Source organism: Prionailurus bengalensis, chromosome C1 (genome assembly GCF_016509475.1).
Source record: "Prionailurus bengalensis isolate Pbe53 chromosome C1, Fcat_Pben_1.1_paternal_pri, whole genome shotgun sequence".
Classification (NCBI taxonomy): domain Eukaryota; kingdom Metazoa; phylum Chordata; class Mammalia; order Carnivora; family Felidae; genus Prionailurus; species Prionailurus bengalensis.
This window is the reverse complement of record NC_057345.1, coordinates 41,242,682-41,261,963: the sequence shown is the minus strand read 5'-3', so window position 1 is coordinate 41,261,963 and position 19,282 is coordinate 41,242,682. Positions and strand designations below refer to the sequence as shown.

Genomic DNA, 19,282 nt, shown 5'->3' with positions numbered 1-19,282 from the left:
ACACGCTGTGTTACATTAGTTTCAGGTGTACAGCATAGTGATTCAACTCTATATTATGTTGTGCTCACCACAAGTGTAGCTACCATTTGTCACCCTACAACACTGTTACAGTATTATTGGTTTTGTCATTCTATGTTTTTATTCTTTTGCTGAGTGTGTGTAAATCTAAAAAAAATGTAGCCTGTTCTGACTTTAGAATTTTTATATAAATACAGCATGAATCATTCTACAGCTTGCTTTTTCTCACTCAGCTTCAGGTTTCTGAGATGTAGCCTTCTTGATCCTTGCAGCTCTGGTCCCCACTTTCCCTGATGTATGGCATACCACCCGACGTAGAGTCCCCCATTTATTTATCGGCCTTCTTTATGGACATTGAGGTAGTTCCCAGCATCTTGCTATTCAAACAGTTAATATTCTTATAGGGTTGTCCTTTGTACACATGTGAGTTATCTTTTCGGTTGTCCCACAGGAGTGGAATTGCTGGGTTATAGGATATGGACACTCAGTATTTTGAAGTTATTTGGTTTCATTATAAAAGTAGTGCTGCTGCAGCGGTGCCTGGGTGGCTCAGTCAGTTAAGTGCTTGACTCCTGGTTATGGCTTGGGTTATGATCTCCCAGTTCGTGAGATGGAGTCCTGTGTTGGGCTTTTGCTGACAGCATGGAGCCTGCTTGGGATTTTTCTCTCCCTCTCTCTCTACCTCTCCCCTGCTTGCTATCTCTCTCTCTCTCTCTCTTTCTCTCTCTCTCTCTCAAAAGTAAATAAATAGACATTAAAAAAATAATAAAAGTAATGTTGCTCCAGACATGATGGAAATACATAACCGTAGAAAAAAAGTAACAACAGCTAACATTTCCTGAATACTTCTTATTGTGCTTTACGTTGTCTTAGTTGTTCTTCTCAACAACAGTAGGAGGTGGGTATTGCCACTCTCATTTTATTGATGAGAAAACTGAGGCTTATAGAGGTTAAAGAACCTTCCTAACTTTTTCCAACAAGTAACTGCTGAGCTATAGTTTGAGACCAGGGTTATCCACTTACAATACTCTTGAAGGCCACACTGTACTAGGCCACGTCACATCCCTCCATGCCATATCATGCTCAATTTTATTCACAGCTAAGGGGACTCTCTGGAAGGAGAGTCACAATCATATATGCAATTTGGGAAGGTCACTTTGGGGGGCACCTGGGTGGCTCAGTTGGTTGAGCATCTGACTCTTGATTTCAGCCCAGGTCATGATCCCACATTGGTGGGATTGAGGCCTGGGCCCTGTGTCAGGCTTTGTGCTAAGCATGGAGCTTGCTTGAGATTCTCTCTCTCTCTCTCTCTCTCTCTCTCTCTCTCTCTCTCTGTCTCTCCCCCTCTCTCTCTCTCTCCCCCTCTCACCCTCTCTCCCTCTCTCCCTCTTTCCCTCTCTCTCCCTCTCTCTCCCTCTCTCTCTCTCTCTCTTCCTCTCTCTCTCTCTCTCTCTCCCTCTCCCTCTCCCTCTCTCCCTCTCCCCCCCTCTCTCTCTCCCTCTCCCTTCCTTCCTCCCTCCCTCCCTCCCTCCATCCATCTGTCCCTTTCCTCTGGCTCCCCACCCAGCTTGTGCTCTCTAAAAAAAATTTAAAAGAAGAAAGGTCACTTTGGAAGCGATAGGTCCCCATGCACAGATCATCCCCCTGCTCCCCTCAGCCACAGTTCCCCTTGAATGGTGAAGCAGGGAGGAAAAGCCAGCTGTGGTTCCATTCTGCTCCCTAAGTGATTTCCTTGCATTGCCTCTACTGCCCCCGTGGGGAATGAGAGGTTCCTCTGCTCCATCCAGCTCTGCCCGTCAGATGTCAGGGTAGCAGCTTCCAGGCAGACTAAAGTGGGGAGGGGGAGGCAAAGGGAGAATGGGGTGGGGTACCTGGGTGGCTCAGTCGGTTAAGCGTCTGACTTCGGTTCAGGTCATGATCTCATGGTCTGTGAGTTTGAGCCCCGCGTCGGGCTCTGTGCTGACAGCTCAGAGCCTGGAGCCTGCTTCAGATTCTGTGTCTGTCTCTCTCTCTGCCCCTCCCCTGCTCATGCTATGTCTCTCTCTGTCTCAAAAATAAATAAATAAAAAATAAAAAATAAAATTTTTTTTAAATCTGCTAAAAAAAGGGAGAATGGGGTGACTTCAGGCTGTCTGACACCCCTACCCCTACTCCACCTCCCTTCTCACTCCGGCCTCAAACCTCCCTCCCCTGTGATGCCAAAGCTCCTGGCATCGGTTACCAGCCCTGCTCTATGCTCCATCTAGCTCAGCGCCCCCCTCCCCACCTCCATGCCTCAGGTTCTCCAAGGCAGAGTGGAAAGGCCACCATCAACCCCTCAGAAGCTCAGTAATGTGTTAATATGGGCTGGCAAGGTGACTTGGAGCATAGAGGTCTTGAAGACATGGGGACAGCCTGCAGAGAAGTGGGGACCTCAATCACAGCCAGGGGAAGAAAAATGTTTTTGGGCAGTTTGCTTTTATGGAAAGCATTTCTGCCTTCTCCTAGGTTCCTGGGTGGAGGAGACTAGGCCCCTGCCCTCACTGTCTTTATCTCCTTATCTGTCAAATGCAGATAAGCGTGCCAGCCTCTGGGCTGGTGGGAGGATTGAGAACTTGGAGTGATATTCTCAGTGGTGGTGAATTAATGCAGTCATTAAGTCAAATGGGGTCAGTGTCCCCAGCCTTCCTGAGCTCCCCAGCCAGCCAGGACACCCCTGCCTCACCCCTCCAGAGGAGGCTTTCTAGAGCCTGTCTTGCCACCTTGCCCCTATAGCTTGTGCCTCCTTGTCACTGTGGTATCATGACTCTAGCTCCTTGCTCGGCTTTTTCCCTTTCATGGACTTCTTTCTCCATCTTGTCCTCAGTTCAGTGCCATCTTTTCCAGAAAGCTTCTGTTGAGTGCTCCCCTTCCACTTCTGGGCGTCCTTAGCCTTCAGTGATTCCCATGATGCAGCCTTGATGATTTTGGCTGTCAATGCCTCTGTCTGCCTTTGTCTCTCTGCTAGACAGTGAAGTCTTCAAGGGCAGGGCCAGGGCTGGGCCAGAACCAGAGATTAGAGGGTATTTGTGGGAGAAAAGGAAGGCGAAAATCAGCCCCAGGGCCACCCCAAAACAGCTCCCAGTCTGGAGAGTCACCTCAGAATCACCTCACTACGGTTCAGCAGAAGAGGTGCTAGGGTTGCCAAGGGAGGGAATTCACCTCTGTACTCTATGTCCATCTGTCTGTGCATCTTTCTCTCCATGTGGACCAAGCAGGCAGAACCTCTTTCTTTTTTTCTTTTTAAAAAATTTTTTAATGTTTATTTATTTTTGAGAGCAGAGAGAGAGAGAGAGAGAGAGACAGAGCATGAGCGGGGGAGGGGCAGAGAGAGAGGGAGTCACAGAATCCAAAGCAGGCTCCAGGCTTCGAGCTGTCAGCACAGAGCCTGACGTGGGGCTCGAACTCATGAACTGCGAGATCACGACCTGAGCTGAAGTCGGATGCTTAATGGACTGAGCCACCCAGGTGCCCCCAGAACCTCTTTCTTGATGGGAGGCGGATGTGGTGGTGGTAGTGGTGGTGGTGTTTATACAGAAATGGGAGGTAGGCTCTTGGCTCTGGAATTGTTTAGAGATAGTCATAAGCCAGGACAACAACAGACTTGTCTTCCTGGGGCTGAGCTGAAGGGCACTGGCTCAGGCAGAAACTTGTTTAGGACCCATGCTTGGGCATGTGATCTTGGCCTAGTCACCTCTCCTCGGTGCCTCATCTACCGTGGGGATAATAATCCTACTTCACAGGCTTTGTGAAGACTCAAGGAGAGAATGCCAGTTAAACACCCAGGGCAGTAAGTGCTCACAGAATAGGCAGACTGAACACCAGTCACTAGGCTAAGCCCTGGGCACAAAGGAAGACACTGTGCCCTTCTCATGAAGAGAGGGGCAGGGGCTGTTTCTGATGGGGCTTTTTTGGCCATGGAAAGAAACTTGGTCTTCACCTAAGAGAATGGGAAGCCAGTGAAGGATTTCAAGTTCAGAAGTGACATGGTCAGATTCAGGTTTTAAAAAGAGAACTTTGGCTGTTATGAGAGGGATGGGTTAGAGGCAATAATGCTTCCAATATTCTCCCTTATAAAAACTACCTAGAGGCTGGATGGGTTACTCCAAACATGCTTTAAAATACATTCCTGAGTTTCCACAAAGTAACAAATCTTCTCAAGCCAAGAATAAAAAGCTGAAATCATGCTGATAAATGAGATGAAGCCATAGCAATGTGAAGATATTTATGAATTCCAGAAGTCTAAAACCTGGAGGACTTCGTTTTTGTTTTTCTTTTTGTTTTTAATTAAAAAAAAATTAACGTGTATTTCTTTTGAGAGAGGAAGATACAGGGCACTAGTGGGGAGGGGCAGAGAGAGAGGGAGACACAGAATACAAAGCAGGCTCCAGGCTCTGAGCTGTTAGCACAGAGCCAGATGTGGGGCTTGAACTCCTGGACTGCGAGATCATGACCTGAGCTGAAGTTGGTAGAGCCTGGAGTTTTAATGACCATTCAAGGGATGGGCCAGCCCAGTGATAGTGTGAGGAGTTGAAACTTGTCCCCCTTATACCACCACATGAATCTGGGACCTCCAAAGAGCTATCCCCCCAGCAAATAGGAATATTGACCAGAAAGAGGTAGACACCCTTTCATAAAGGGGGACGACAGGTCTAGTGGAGAAAAAAGGCTCCCTAGAAACTTATAAATTTTAATCTGCCCTCACACAAATTTTGGGTTTGAAAACCTATTCCTTTTGTGGTCCTAGAAATACTAACCTAAAAAAGTAACTTAAGTATCATAGGATGGTAGCAGCCCAGGGAATCTGGCCAAAGTAAATGAAAATCCTCTCTGGAGGAATAGATCCTTCTCCTAAGATCCCTTTGGGATCAGCCAAATAGGAACTCATGGTTAAATTACAAAACACACAAGGAAACAAGTCATTGTGAGTAGTAGACACCAAAAGCAAGAAACAACAGAATTTGTTTCACTGAGAGTCTAAAGATGCTAGAATTATGAGATCTAGAATATAAATGTTTTTAAAACATGTAAAGGAGTCAAGATGGACTGGAAATAATAAGCAGGGAACAAAATACTGCCCAAAACGACCAAGCAGATTTGAAAAGGAAGCAAATGGAATTTCTGGAAATGTAAAATATAATCATTGAAATTACAAACTCAGTAGACAGGAAAAATAGCAAATCACACATGCCTTGTGGAGAATTAGTGAAATGAAAGATCTGAAGAAATCACTCAGACTGTAACAGATTCAAAGAGATTGCAAAGAAGAGAGTTGAGAGACCTGCAATACTGAGCAGAACGATTTAACGGAGAGAGAACAGGGGCAGGAGGAGTGAGAGTGGAAGGGCCAGTCTTCCATCAGCCCTGGGTGAAGGTGCTGGTGGCCTTCACTGGGCACAAAAAGGGGCTGGGCTAAGAGATTTTCCAGAGGCGGAACTGATAGGGCTTAGTGATGGGGTAGACGTATCAAGGCTGACTGTCAGATTTCTGGCTTGAGAAACTGGGTAGAGGGATGTCATTTATTAAGATGGCAAAGACTGGGGGAGAACAGGCTTGAGAGAATGAACAAGAGTTCAGTTTTGAACAAGGTACCTGTTTCAATTTGTTTCAATTTGCCAGGAAGATCTGCTGCTGCATCAGAGAGGAAGAGACATTAGAACTGGGAAAGTTATGTGTAGATGTTTACCAGGTGGAAAGGGACTCTCTTAACTAACTTTGGGGGAAAGGATCTCCTTTCAGTGAGGTCATCAAGGCCCCTTTTGGAACCTTCTCTCACTCAGAAGAGACTCCTTGAGAAGAGACATCCTCAAGATAGGACTCTGGGGATTTTATAGTTTAATCTCTCATTTTTCAGTCGGGGAAGCCGAGACCCAGACAGCTCAGGGATTTGTTCCAGCCTGAGACTCTTCATTCAATCAGTTTTCATTCGCTTAACAGATACTTATCAAAAGCCCACTTTGTACCAGATGCTAGATTCTGGGGATACAGCACTGAACAGAAGAAGGAATCCTGCCCTCAGGAACCTTATTTTTAGTGGAGGGAGACAGACAAAATAAAATAAGAAAGAAAGAAAGAGAGAGAGAGAGAGAGAGAGAGAGAGAAAGAAAGAAAGAAAGAAAGAAAGAAAGAAAGAAAGAAAGAAAGAAAGAAAGAAAAAAAGAAAGAAAGAAAGAAAGAAAGAAAGAAAGAAAGAAAGAAAGAAAGAAAGAAAGAAAGAAATATATATGTGTATGTCAGAGAGTGATAAAAGCTATAGAGAAATGTAAGGGCTGGAAGAGGGTCAGGTACAGGGAAGGTGGCCTTTGAGAGGCCTGCACACCACAGCCCATTGTGACAGTGTCTCTGGAGTTCTAGAGTGCAGGCTCAAGATGGGCAGGAGAAGTCCTGGAGAAGGAGGAAGAGGAAAAGGACTGAAGTGGGATTTAGAGGGTGGGCTGTGCCCCCCTGGGGAGTGGGGAAGAAAAGCTTGATGGGTCAGAAGGGCCATAAAGACTCCCTTTAACCTTGTGAGGGGTAAGATAAATTTGTTCCTGAGGCTTCCTTGCTCTCCATCCTCTGCTCCTCCCCAAACCCCTCCACCAGATCTCAGATGACACCCCCATTCTTCTTTTCTCCCACCTTTAGGAACACTTAGAGGTATGTCCAAATTGTCTTTGTGTCTTTGTGTCTTTGTGTCTCCTCCCCTGGAGGAGCTTTTGACAGGCATCCAAGGCTGGCAAGGAGGTTGCATGGGCCCTGTGGGGCTTTGTTCTAGCCTGGACAGGGGTTGAGGGCTCTTGGTCACTTCCATGTCTCTCCCAGCAGGACTCCTGTGAGCAGCCTCCATGAGGCCCTGGACCAGTGTATGACTGCCCTGGACCTCTTCCTCACCAACCAGTTCTCAGAAGCACTCAGCTACCTCAAGCCCAGGTGAGGCTTAAGCCCAGATTGGGGGTGGGAGCAGGTGTGTGTGTGTGTGCACACGCATGTGCACATACATGGGAGCCTACGTGTAGTGTCTGGTCATGGAGAACCAGAGGTCTTATGTAAGAGGAACCCCATGTAACTGAATCTCTTCAGCCTTCTGGGTCACCATGAACCCTGGGAGTCCCATAAAAATAGGGGCTCGGGCTCCCCATTCTACAGCCCTGAGCAGTCCAGTCCTCCCCAAGGTCGCTGTGACTTCCTTACTTTTGGGTTCTTATGGCCTTTCCCAGTTTGATTTCTTGTTCCCACTGAATCCACTCGGGGTTTTTCCCCTGTCAGCTGTAACACAGCCGCTTTTCTTCATTTTTCCCCAGAGTACCAAAGATTTGAGTTGCTTTTACTCAAGTCTTTTAGCCATTTCTTCTAGTGTTTGCTGCCTATTTCTAAATAATAGGCTTATATTGCTCTTTGTCATTTTTTTCTACTTTTTAAAAACATTAAGAATTTATACTCCATAAAATTCTTTTTTTCTTTTCGTTTTTAATTTTTTTACCTTTTACTTTTAAACATTTATTGGTAGACAAGAATTTAGCTTTCTTACACCCCTGCTCTACCTCCCTTCCCCTTCCCTCATCCTTTCTCTTATCTTTATATTACAGTGTCTGGAAAAATTTATAGTATTTACATTATTATAATTAGGTAACTAATGCTCATCACAGAGATGAGTTGTAAGATTACATTTCTTTTTTGGAGTTATTGTCTTTCTTTTTAAGATTTTTTATTTTTATTTTTAAATAATCTCTACACCCTATGTGGGGCTCAAACTCACAACCCTGAGATCAAGAGTCATATGCTCCACTGGCTGAGACATTCAGGTACCCCTGCCTTGTCTTTTCATTGGCCTAATTTACTGTACATTTATCCTGAACTCTTTATAACGTTTTTCCTGGAAACCTGTCCCCTGGAGGATAGTTGTGTCTACTGGCCATCTCCCAGCCATCTCCTGGAACTTCTCTCTTATTTACTTCTTTACTTCTCTCTTGTTTCTTTGACCTGGCTTTTTCTCTGGTACCCTCCCTCATTTTATCAGAGCATATGCTTTAGAAACTTCCTAGGAAGGAGTTACATCAATGTAATTCTCCCCCCTCAGAATTTTGAAGGCATTGCATCCCTGTTTTCTAGCATCTACTATAGCCACAGGAACCCTAATTTTTTCTAACTTTGCACGTGATCATTTTTCCTTCCCCAGAAATCTTTAGAATCGTCTTTTTTATCCTTGCAAATCTGAAATTTCATGATAATGTGCTGAAATGTAGGTATTTTTAAAAATAATTCGGAGACTGCCTTTTGGTTCTAGGACATTGTCTAGCACAACCCCTCCATGTTCTGTCTCCCTTTCTCAGGCTTTCTTTAAGTCAAACATTGGACTTCCTGGGCTAGTCCTCTTCTAAGCCTCCTACCTTCTGCTCAGTTTTGCATTTCTTTCTCTTTTTGTTTTCTCTTAGTTTGGGGGTGATTTCCTCAACCTTATCATTAAATCCTCCTATTGAGTTAGAAGAGATCCTTCTATTTTCTTTTTTTCTGAGATCATATGATTAATTTTCTCAGACTCATTGTTTTCTGAATGTTCTTTTTTCCCCTACAACATCTTATTCTTGGTTTCTGGGTGCATTCTGTTCTTTATATCTATATTTGGAGTATGAGAGTCCTTAGGACAGGGCCTGGCATATAGTGAGCACTCTAGTAAGTATTTGTTGTTATTTTTATCACAGAATATGTTTCTCTTTTAAATGCTTTATTATTTTCCTGTATAATCTCCATTTTTTCCAGGTTCCCCTTTTCTATGTAATGGGAGAATCTTCTGGTGGGGGCTTTCCTCAAATGCCTGATGGTCCCTGACTGTCTGGTCATATTTAAGAGCCAGTTCTTAGCCTTGTAATTGGTGGGATTGGCTTTTGGATATTGGGGGAGGTGGGCAAGGAAGGTGGCAGGGAGGAGGGACAGGTAATGACCAGAAGGGAAGCACCTGGCTCCTTGACCTTGTAATTGCTGGGATTGGCTTTTGGATGACCTGGCCCCAGATGTCAGCTTCTCCAGAGAAGCTGTTCCGCAGCCTGGTCAAGAGTACCCCTGGCTGCCTGAATTCTGGGATTGGGGTAGGGGTGAGGGGCCCAGGGGCTAATCATGTGTGCTGCCTACTTGCCTAACGCCTTCTTTTCAGCTCTAGGTTGTGGTTGTCCTCTGCCACATCTGGTTCCCTCAAGTTCTGAGGAAAGGCAAATGCTGACTCGGGGACTGCTTCCCCTGAGTTCACAAGCCTGACCTGTTCAATTTCTGTAGACTTGACTGACCCATTGTTGTCCTGTTTGGAGTTAATGGCCCAGTTTCTGGGGGCAGTGGGGATTCTAGCATGTGATGATCATGAGTCTTATAATGATCCCTCCGCAGCAGTCCCCGCACCTCATCCCCACCCTCTAAGGGGATCTGGGCTTGAGGTGGGGTAGGGGTTGGGTCTGCAGCAAGAGTGTGGCCACAGTCTGAGGCAGGCCAAGCTCGGTCTTGCTCCATCCCTGAACATCTAGTTTCCCCTCCTAGTATTTTGGAAGACTCCCCAGCTCCACTTCCCTTCTGGTCATTACCTGTCCCTAAGCAGGCTCTTCCCTGCCACCTTCCTTTCTGACCTTCCCCCACATGTTCTACACCCCCTCCCCACAGCCACTGCATGTTGAGGGGCTGCTTCATCCTCCCTCACCTCAGTAGGGCATTCATTCCCTCACCTCAGGAGTCCACCTCAGGCCCTACAATTCAGGCCTCAGAGAGGAAAAGCTTGCCCTGAAGGAGGCACCATGGAGAAAACCAGTTTTTCCATGAGGGTATCTTTTAACTTCACACTTAAGGTAGTGAAGCTACTCTTTATCTTAGCTCTTGTCCCATTCCAGAAAAGAATCTTTTCTTTCTTTTTCAGTTTAAGAGTATTGTTCCCAAACAGTAGATGTTATTAACACACTTCTCACCCACACCCACCTTGTGACAACCAAAACATGTTTTGAGAAATTTGGCAGATGCTAGAGGTTGGGATGGAGGCTTGGGGTGAGGAGGACAGGAAAAATATCTCCCCATCTTTATTAAGAACCACTGGTCTAGGGGAAATAATTTTTTTTTAATTATTTATTTATTTTGAGAGACAGAGCAAGTTGGGGAGGGGAAGAGAGAGAGGGAGAGAATCCTAGGTAGGCTCCACACTGTCAGCACAGAGCCCGACGGGGGCTTAAACTCATGAAACATGAGATCGTGACCTGAGCCAAAACCAAGAGTTGGACACAACCGACTGAGCCACCCAGGCGCCCCTAGGGGAAATAATTCTTGCTAAAAAATGACCTTTCCTCTCCATTTGTAGCCATTGAAGCTTCAAAAAATGTTGAGGTCCAGTTTCATTCACTGTTCCTCATTGTGCATGCAATGTCTCATTTAATTGTTATTCATACTTTGCCCTCAGAGAGTAATGGGCTCATCAGACTCCAGTCCCACCACCCACTCCTCCCCAGCCTGGGCATTTGTTTTCTGTGTTTGTCACTTCTTTGAGTAGCTTTATTTTACTTTGCCTTTGGTAGAGGAGGGAAGAGCTGGAGGCCCCAAGGCTTAGCTGATCTCCACATGGCCAGGGAGTCCCCAGGTCCCAACACTGTGCTCTTCTGATGGCTCTTCCAGTGCCCTCTCCAGTTTGACAGCTGGTCTGGGCCCAGAAAGTGGGACCCCAATGGGCATCATGTCCCAGATTTGGGTTTAGCTCAGAGGTGAGGGACTCTTGTTTTCAGGGATCAGGATTTTGTAAGCAAACAAGAACTTTGGATTATAAACTTGGGGTGTCTGGGGTTTGGGGAGTTGTCCTACCTCTGTACAGGCAAACCACATTGAAATTATGCCAATTAATAATCCTACAATGGCCTCTGAGTATTCAAGTAAGAGGAAGAGTTGCATGTCCCTTCTTTAAATCAAAAGCTAGAAATGACTAGGCTTAGTAAGGAAGATGTGTTGAAAGCCAGGACAGATCAAAAGGTAGGCCTCTTGCACCAAACAGCCACGTTATGAAAGCAAAGGAAAAGTTCTTGAATGAAATTAAAAGTGCTCTTTAGTGAATATACAGAATGATAACGAAGTGATTGCTGACCACATTGCTGATATGGAGAAAGTCTGAGTGGTCTGGATAGAAGATCAAATCAGCCACGACATTCCCTTAAGCCAAAACCTAATCCAAAGTAAGGCCCTAACTCTCTTCAGTTCTGTGAAGGCTGAGAGAGGTGAGGAAGCTGCAGAAGAAAAGTTGGAAGCTAGCAGAGGTGGGTTTGTGAGGTTTAAGGAAAGAAGCTGTCTCCATGACATGAAAGTGCAAGGTGAAGCGACAGGATGTAGAAGCTGCAGCAGGTCACCCAGGAGCTCTACTGAGACCATTAATGAAGGTGGCTACACTAAACAACAGATTTTCAGTGTAGATGGGACAGCCTTATACTGGAAGAAGATGCCATCTGGGACTTTCATAGCTAGAGAGGAGAAGTCAGGACCTGGCTTCAAAGGACAGGCTGGCTCTTGTAAGGGGCTAATGCAGCTGGTGACTCTAAGTTGAAGCTAGTGCTCCTTCACCATTCTGAAAATCCTAGGGCCCTTAGGAATTATGCTAAATCTAGTTTTCCTGTGCTCTTTAAATTGAAGAACAAAGCCTAGATGACAGATGTCTGTTTCTAACATGGTTTACTGAATATTTTATCCCCATTGTTGAGACCTGCTCAGAAAAAAAAGATTTCTTTCAAAATACTACTGATCATTTACAATGCACCTCATCACCCAAGAGTTCTGATGGAGATGTACAATGAGATTAATGTTGTTTTCATGCCTGCTAACTCAGTATCCATTCTATGGCCCATGGTTCAAGGAGTCCTTTCAACTTTCAGGTCTCTCCACATAAGAAATCTATTTCATAAGGCTAGTGATGGTAGTGATTCCTCCGATGGATCTTGGCAAAGTAAGTTGCAAACCTCTAGAAAGGATTCACCATGCTAGATGCCATTAAGAACTTTGTGATTCATGAGAAGAGGTCAAAATATCAACATGAGCAGGAGTTTGAAAGAAGTTGATTCCAGCCCTCATGGACGACTTTGGGGGGTTTAAGACTTGAGGGGAGGAAGTTAACTGCAGATGTGGCAGAAAGAGCAAGAGAACTTGAATTAAAAGTGGAGCCTGAAGATGTGATTGAGGTGCTGCAATCTCATGATAAAACGTGAACGGATGAGGAGTTGCATCTTGTGGATGAGCAAAGAAAGATTTTGATTTCTTGAGATTGAATCTATTCCTGGTAAATATTGTTGAAATTACAACAAAGGATTTAGAATATTGCATAAACTTAGTTGATAAAACAGCAGCAGGGTTTGAGAAGATTGACTCCAATTTTGAAAGAAGTTCTGCTGTGGGTAAAATGCTATCAAACAGCATCACATGTGCAGAGAAATTGTGAAATTGTGAAGCCAAGCGTCCACCAGTGCAGCAAAACTTCATTGTCGTCTTTTTTTTTAATGTTTTATTTATTTATTTTTTTGAGAGAGACAGAGTATGAGTGGGGGAGGGACAGAGACAGGGAGACATAGAATCTGAAGCAGGCTCTAGGCTTGGAGCTGTCAGCACAGAGCCCAGTGCGGAGATCAAACCCATGAACCATGAGATCATGACCTGAGCTGAAGTCAGATGCTTAATTGACTGAGCCACCCAGGCACCCCGTGTCTTATTTAAAGAAATTGCCACAGCCAACCCATCCTTCTACAACCACCACCCTCATCAGTCAGAAGCAATGAACATCAGGGCAAGATCCTTCACCAGCAAAACTATTACAGCTCAATGAAATGTTAATAATGATTAACATTTTTTTAGCAGTAAAGTATTTTTTATTTATTTTTTAATTTTTGAGAGAGCAGGGAAGGGGCAGAGATAGAAGGGGAAGAGAGGATCTGAAGCGGGCTTTGTGCTGACAGCAGAGAGCCCGACATGGGGCTCGAACTCATGAACTGTGAGATCATGACCTGAGCTGAAGCTGGACACTTAACTGACTGAGCCACCCAATAACCCAGCAATAAAGTATTTTTTAATTAAGTTTTGTATTTTTTTAGACATAATGCTGTTACATACTTAATTAAACTTTTATGTGCACAGGGAAACAAATTCATTTGACTTGCTTCACTTTATTGCAATGGTCTGGAACCAAACCTTCAGTACCTTCCATGTATGCCTGTACCACAAGTCCCAGTCCAGAACGCAGTTGAGGGCCTTCCAGTGGTAGGCTGGGGAAGAGCCAGGATTCCTAGCTGCAGGTGCATATTGGGCACTCGGCCTCAGACTAGAAATTCCACTTTCCCTGCCAGCTGCCCATGTGGGGCTGCCCCTCCTTCTGGACTCAGTATCAGACTGGGTGCTTAGGGCTAAGTCCCAGGTCTCACTGGTGTGGAGAGAGGAAGAGAGGGGCAGGGGCTTGAGAACTCAAGAGGCCTGGGGTGGGAGGGGATTATCTGGAGGGGTGGGTCTGGGTACTGCCAGGGAAACGTCTGCTGAAGGAGAGAGTTTCTCTCTAGGGCAGTGACCCTTGACCCTGGCAGACTCACATTTATTGAGCATCAATGATGTGGCTCTGGCCTGGGTGTCCTATTTAAGCAACCCAGAGCCCTGGGAGAGAATGATTATTGTATCCATTTTACAGAGGAGAAACTTGAGGCTCAGAGAGTTTATAAGATTCACCAGGATCACACAACTGGTAACTGGCAAAGCCAAGATTCCAGCCTGTGTCTCAGGGACGCTGAAGCCTGAGTTCTGTCCCCACTTCAGGCTGTGGCCTCTTTTCCACAAGCCACTGCCTTCAGATTAAGGAGTTCTAGCAAAGACCTGGGACAGCTGCCAGGGCTGGTGAGGGGTGGGCCAGCCTTTGGTTTCCTTTAAAAACCTTTGGCTCCCCAGGATAATATTACCTGGGCAGAGAGGTCACCCAAAATTTACACTTAATTTACAAAGAGTTTTTAATTTTACAGTTTTATGAATGAGAAAGGTATGAAAAGGGGTGAAGTCATGTGATTTTACAATAGAACAGTCATCTCTTTCCCCTGAAGTTCCCAGCATAAGCCTGGCACTGAGGAGTTTTGTAAATAATTAATGAGGGGATGTGTAGGGAAGGGAGTGAAAACTGCTATAGCTCCTACCATGTGACGAGCAAGAGTGATCCCCTGCCAATCCCATAGGGACCTGGGCAGGCCAGAATTATTGTCCCCATTTTGCAGAAGTATAAATCAAGGCTGAGACACGTTGTAACTTCCCCAAGTGCAGAGGGGAACTGGCATTTTTCTTGTCCCTCCCTTCCTGCTTTTCTTTCCATGTGTTAGACTAAAAGCCCCTGCCATATGCTTTTCTGTTGAGAGGTCTGGGCTGTGAAGAAGCAAGATGGCAGGAGGAGAAGGCTTCCTGAGGCTACTCACAAAGGGCCTGTGGCGCTGGTACTGAGGACAGAGATGAGTTCCATACAAGCTCTGTCCTTGAGGTGCCCACAGTTCAGTCTGAGGAGAGAGCTAAGCCTCTGCTGATATAAATTCAGTATGACCTGTGCTTCATTATAGACACATGCGCCCTGAGGAGGGAGCCTTGGATGCCCAGTGGCCTTGGAGGCAGTTGAGAGCCTTGATAGATGAGTCAGGGAGGGCAGGTCATGGGGCAGAAACAGAAGTGACAAGAGGGCTGGGCTGGAGAGGTGGGCAGAACCTGTGTTGTGTGGAGCCTTGGGCCCAGGCATTATATCATGGGACATGAAAGCCATGGGAGAACTTAACCAGAAAGCCACATGGTCAGATGATGGGATGGGGAAAGGCAGGAGGGGGTGAGGCCAATAAGGCCCAGGGAACAAGGATAGGGCAAGCGCAGGGGGCAGGATGGGGAAGGGGAGCTTGAGGATAGAAGGGACTTGGGCTCTGCTCTAGGAGGTGTGGCAGAAGGTGAGAGGCAGGCCCTGGGCACTGGGCATACGGTCTCAGGCCAACAGGTTGCTGAAGTCCTACTTTAGTCCACACAACATTCTTGCTGCTGCCATTCCTACAGAATGGATGAGAAACAGGCTCAGAGTTGGAAAGTCACTTGGTGCCACTAGCAGAAAGGAGAGGAGCTGGGATCTGAGGCCTTTTGAGCAGCAATGGGAGGGTCAGACCTTGGGAGAGTCTCTTCCGCTCTCTGAATCTCTGTTTCCCTGCCATGCTGGGTGGGTAGTTTATGGAGGTGATTGGCACAGGCCAGCTACCTCTGGAGGTCTGGGGGTTGGCGCTCTCATGTCCCTTCTCTCTGGCAGAACCAAGGAGAGCATGTACCACTCGCTGACATATGCCACCATCCTGGAGATGCAGGCCATGATGACTTTTGACCCTCAGGACATCCTGCTTGCTGGCAACATGATGAAGGAGGCGCAGACGCTGTGTCAGAGGTCCGGGCCATGGGGCGGGCAGGGACGAGGGGTCATGAGGTCTGTCCTTCTGTCTTCTTGGCCTATCCCAGTGCCTAAATGCCACTATTAATGCTGCTCCTTTTGGCTAAGAGGATGTGTCCCCAAGCGCTAGGAGCTGTCCCTGTCAGCTCTGCCTCAGGAGTCTTATGATCTGAGCCAGTCTCTAAGCAGCTTCCAGGGGCCAGGCCTGATTTTAAGGAGATGAATTCTGGCTCTGTCAAGTGGTAACTCTTTGATCTTGGGCAAGTCTCTCTCTGGACTCAACTTTCTTCATATGTAAAATAGGTATGAAGGTAGGGCTGTTGTGGAGACTGAATGAAGACACGGGTTACAGGGCCTGGTGCATAATTGGTATTCAGTACACATAAACCACTTGAGTGAATGAATGAACAAATGGACCCTCAGTGTTTATGCACAGCTGGAATCGTCTTTCACTAGGCACACCCCTGGGCCAGGCCCTGTGCTGGGTGGGCACTGGCCACCTCTGACACCTGAACTGCCTGGTCAGGGGCTGTAGGGTTCTTGTCAGAGGAGCAGGAAAGGCTTCCTGGAGGAGGTTATGCCAAAGCTGCTTCCTGAAAGATTGACTGGAAACTGGCCAGAGCAGAGAAAGGAGGGGAGGGGGCTCCAAGAAGGGGTAACAACAGAAGCAAGAGTGTGAGAAAGCCCGGACTTGGGAGAGTTGCCAGTTCAGTGTGTGTGGAGTCCATGGGAAGGGTGGGAGATGCATCTGAGCCCACCTGGGCCCCTGGCTCACCCTCACTGAATGACTTGAGGCCCCTTTTTCCTCTTCAGGCACCGGAAGAAGTCCTCTGTAACAGATTCCTTTAGCAACCTGGTGCATCGCCCCACTATGGACCAATTCACGGAAGGTGTGGCATCTCAATGTCCTCTCAACCCCGCTGACCCCAGACAGCCCTGTCCCCAGCCCAGGAATGGGTGGGGAAAGGGGCGGTTAATCTCCCAGTTTCATAGAGTGGGCTGGGCCCTTTTGAGAAGTTGCTCTCAGGTGAGCTGGGGAGCAGGGGAGGCTCACTTCCCTGATGGCATTACCTGCTGAGGACCTGGAAGCTGGGGAGAGAAAATGCCATCACGAGGTCATTAGCTTTGCTTTTCAGGCTAGGGTGGGCTTAGAATTGTGTGTCTGGTTAGGTTTACTGGCCTGATGATCATAGTGATCACAAGTGCCCTGGAGGGGAATATGGTTTTGGAGCCTGCACTGGGATCAGATAGCTGAAGGCAGTGGGAGAGATGGTCTAGGCTGCCAGAGCCTGTGTGCAGCGACCCCATGCAGCAGTCACGGAAGTAGCAGCAGCCAGCTGGAGCAAGGTAGGGCTCTTCAGTGCAGGAGCAAATGGTGTTCTCTAGCCTCAAGGGCCCTTGAAGTTTTTAACACAAGACAATGAACCTGACAAGGCCATTCCTCCTTCTTGCCTTCCATAGCTCCCTGATACCCACAGGGCCAAATCTGCACCCCCCTCCCATGTATAAGGCCCTTTGCAGTCAGACCTCTGCCCCTCATCTTTACCTGTCCCCTAAGTCTCTCCCTACCTTAACCCCATTTCGACCTTCTGTGGCTTGGCTGTCCCCAAACATCAGAGTTTTTTGGTTCTCCCAGGCCTCTGCCTAGAAAGCTCTTCTTGCCTCACCTTTCCATTCCTTTTCAATTCAAATGTCCTTTCTTCTGGAAGTCTCTCCTGACTCCCTGGGCTATGTGAGTTCTCCTTCCCTTACTCCTACAGCCTGTGGGCTTCCCTGGATTAGGATCTTCTTTGTTTATCCATTCAACCCAGCACCTTCTCCTTGCCTGGCACTGTGATACATGGAGAACAAGAGAACAAGGCCTAGGGCCCTATGTTGACATTCTGGATGGTGGGATGGGGGAACCAGGTGGAAGGCAAGTGCAAGGAGTGAGAATATTCTAGACAGTGCTGAGAGCTGTGAAGGAACCAGACCACCTCCCAGAGTGGGGAGGATTTGGCCTGTGCTGCCTGCTGAGAGTCCCAGGAGGCCTCAGGGCTGGTTTTCTCCCCGCAGAGGAAATCCATGCTGAAGTCTGCTATGCAGAGTGCCTGCTGCAGAGAGCAGCTCTGACCTTTCTACAGGTAGGAACCCTCTTCTTGTACAAGCAGCCTGGGGATTTCAGAAGATCAGTCACCAACTCCAAGCCAGAGGGTCTATAAGCAGCCACAGTCCGCCTTCTTATGGTCCGGGAGAAGACTGAGGCTCAGTCACCCCAACACTCCCAACCCTAGCCAGGCTCAGTGGCAGAGGTGATGGGCTTTACCCCCTCCACACTCAGCACACATGTTTCCATCCACTACTAGGATGTGCTTCCACCTCACGACTGCTGTTTTCCTGCTGAGGGTCACGTGGGGTGACCAGCATTAGCACAAAGCCTGCTTTGTACTTGATTCATTCAACAAACAAGTTTGAATGAATCAAACTTGATTCTACGACATACCAGGATTTATGTGTATATTATACGTATGTAGTTTTTACATACCTTACACACGTTGCATGTTGTTTTTACATAAATGTACATATATTGTTAAATCTTCACCACAGGCTTGTAAAGGGGAGGATTAGAGGGGAGTAGCCACTTTCACAGAGTCACGTGATTAGCAAATGGCAGAGCTGGGATTTGAATACAGGTCTGGTTGACTTGGAGCCTGTGCTCCTCACCACACAGTGGTAATTATGAGAACCATCACTTCATGATTTCACCAGAAAATCTGGGTTATAACATAACAGTCATCATGTAAATACGTGTGTTGGGGTAGACAGGCACATAAGAATTTTATTGGGGTACTGTTTACTTTTGTTAGCTGTCCTCCCTTTTTTTACCTCACAGAATTAGATAATCCTAATTCTTCATTAGGATCACTGTTAATAATTGCATTGTGTATGGCCTTTTTTATTCTATTATTACACATAATAAACACCCATGAATTTCCCCACCTAATTAGAGAACAGAATACTGCTGACGAGTCTTCTACCCACCCTGTCCCCTGCTTCCTTCATGGGGAAACCATTGGCTAGAGTTTTATTATCCCCCAACCTATTTTTTAAAAAACAGTTTTCTCAGCTTCCTATTCATGTGTGAGGAGCATACTGTTACATTTTAGTTAGCTTCAAGCTTCTTAAGGCCTCAAGCTGTGTGGGACTTGCTTTCTTTACCCAACCTTATATAGTTGTATAATATTCCCTTCTATGGGTATAGCAGTTTGTTCATCCAGTCTCCTGCTGAAGGGCATTGGGGTTGTTTTGGTTCTGTACTCTGTGAAGAGTAGTGCAGTGAACATTCTTGAAGGTAACTCCTGTAGCCCATGTTTGTTCGTTTCTCTAGGGCATACTCATGTACTCCCAGGAGTGGAACTACAAGTGGGCTGTAGGTATTAGTGCTTTAAATTACAAATGTGACAAATAGATGCTTGTTGTAGAAAACACAAATAGTCCAAAACTGAGCATCCTTCTTGCTCTCCCACAACTCCTCTACCTGGAGGAGGCACTGTTAACCATCGGGAGTGCCTCCTCCAGGCCCTGGACATTTTGGAGGTCTTGTTTGGCAAGCAGATCCTCATCTCAAGTCCCAGGGGTTACAGAGGACTGGATTGGCTAACCCCTGAGTGCCGCCCAGAACCCCTCATAGAGCTGGGCCCAAGGTGGGGCAGGCCGGGCCCAGAGCCTTGTATGATCCCTCTCAAGCCTGTGGCTACCCACCCAGCCTGACTCTTAGCGTCTCTCCCTCCTGCAGGATGAGAACATGGTGAGCTTCATCAAGGGCGGCATCAAAGTTCGAAACAGCTACCAGACCTACAAGTGAGT

The 19,282-nt window shown here is 46.8% G+C and overlaps 1 protein-coding gene across 13 annotated transcripts in view; it reads left to right on the top strand.

Annotated features, from left to right (window-relative positions):
* The window catches only part of TTC39A (tetratricopeptide repeat domain 39A), a 54,322-nt gene that overhangs the window by 15,417 nt on the left and 19,623 nt on the right, over window positions 1-19,282 (top strand). For 6 of the 13 annotated variants that reach the window (XM_043578740.1, XM_043578743.1, XM_043578742.1 and 3 more), the window contains exons 2-6: window positions 6,838-6,945; window positions 15,302-15,433; window positions 16,250-16,326; window positions 17,492-17,559; window positions 19,212-19,276. In XM_043578740.1, the coding sequence (XP_043434675.1) occupies window positions 6,838-6,945; window positions 15,302-15,433; window positions 16,250-16,326; window positions 17,492-17,559; window positions 19,212-19,276 (450 nt within the window). The other 7 variants (XM_043578741.1, XM_043578748.1, XM_043578737.1 and 4 more) reach the window with 3 other exon arrangements.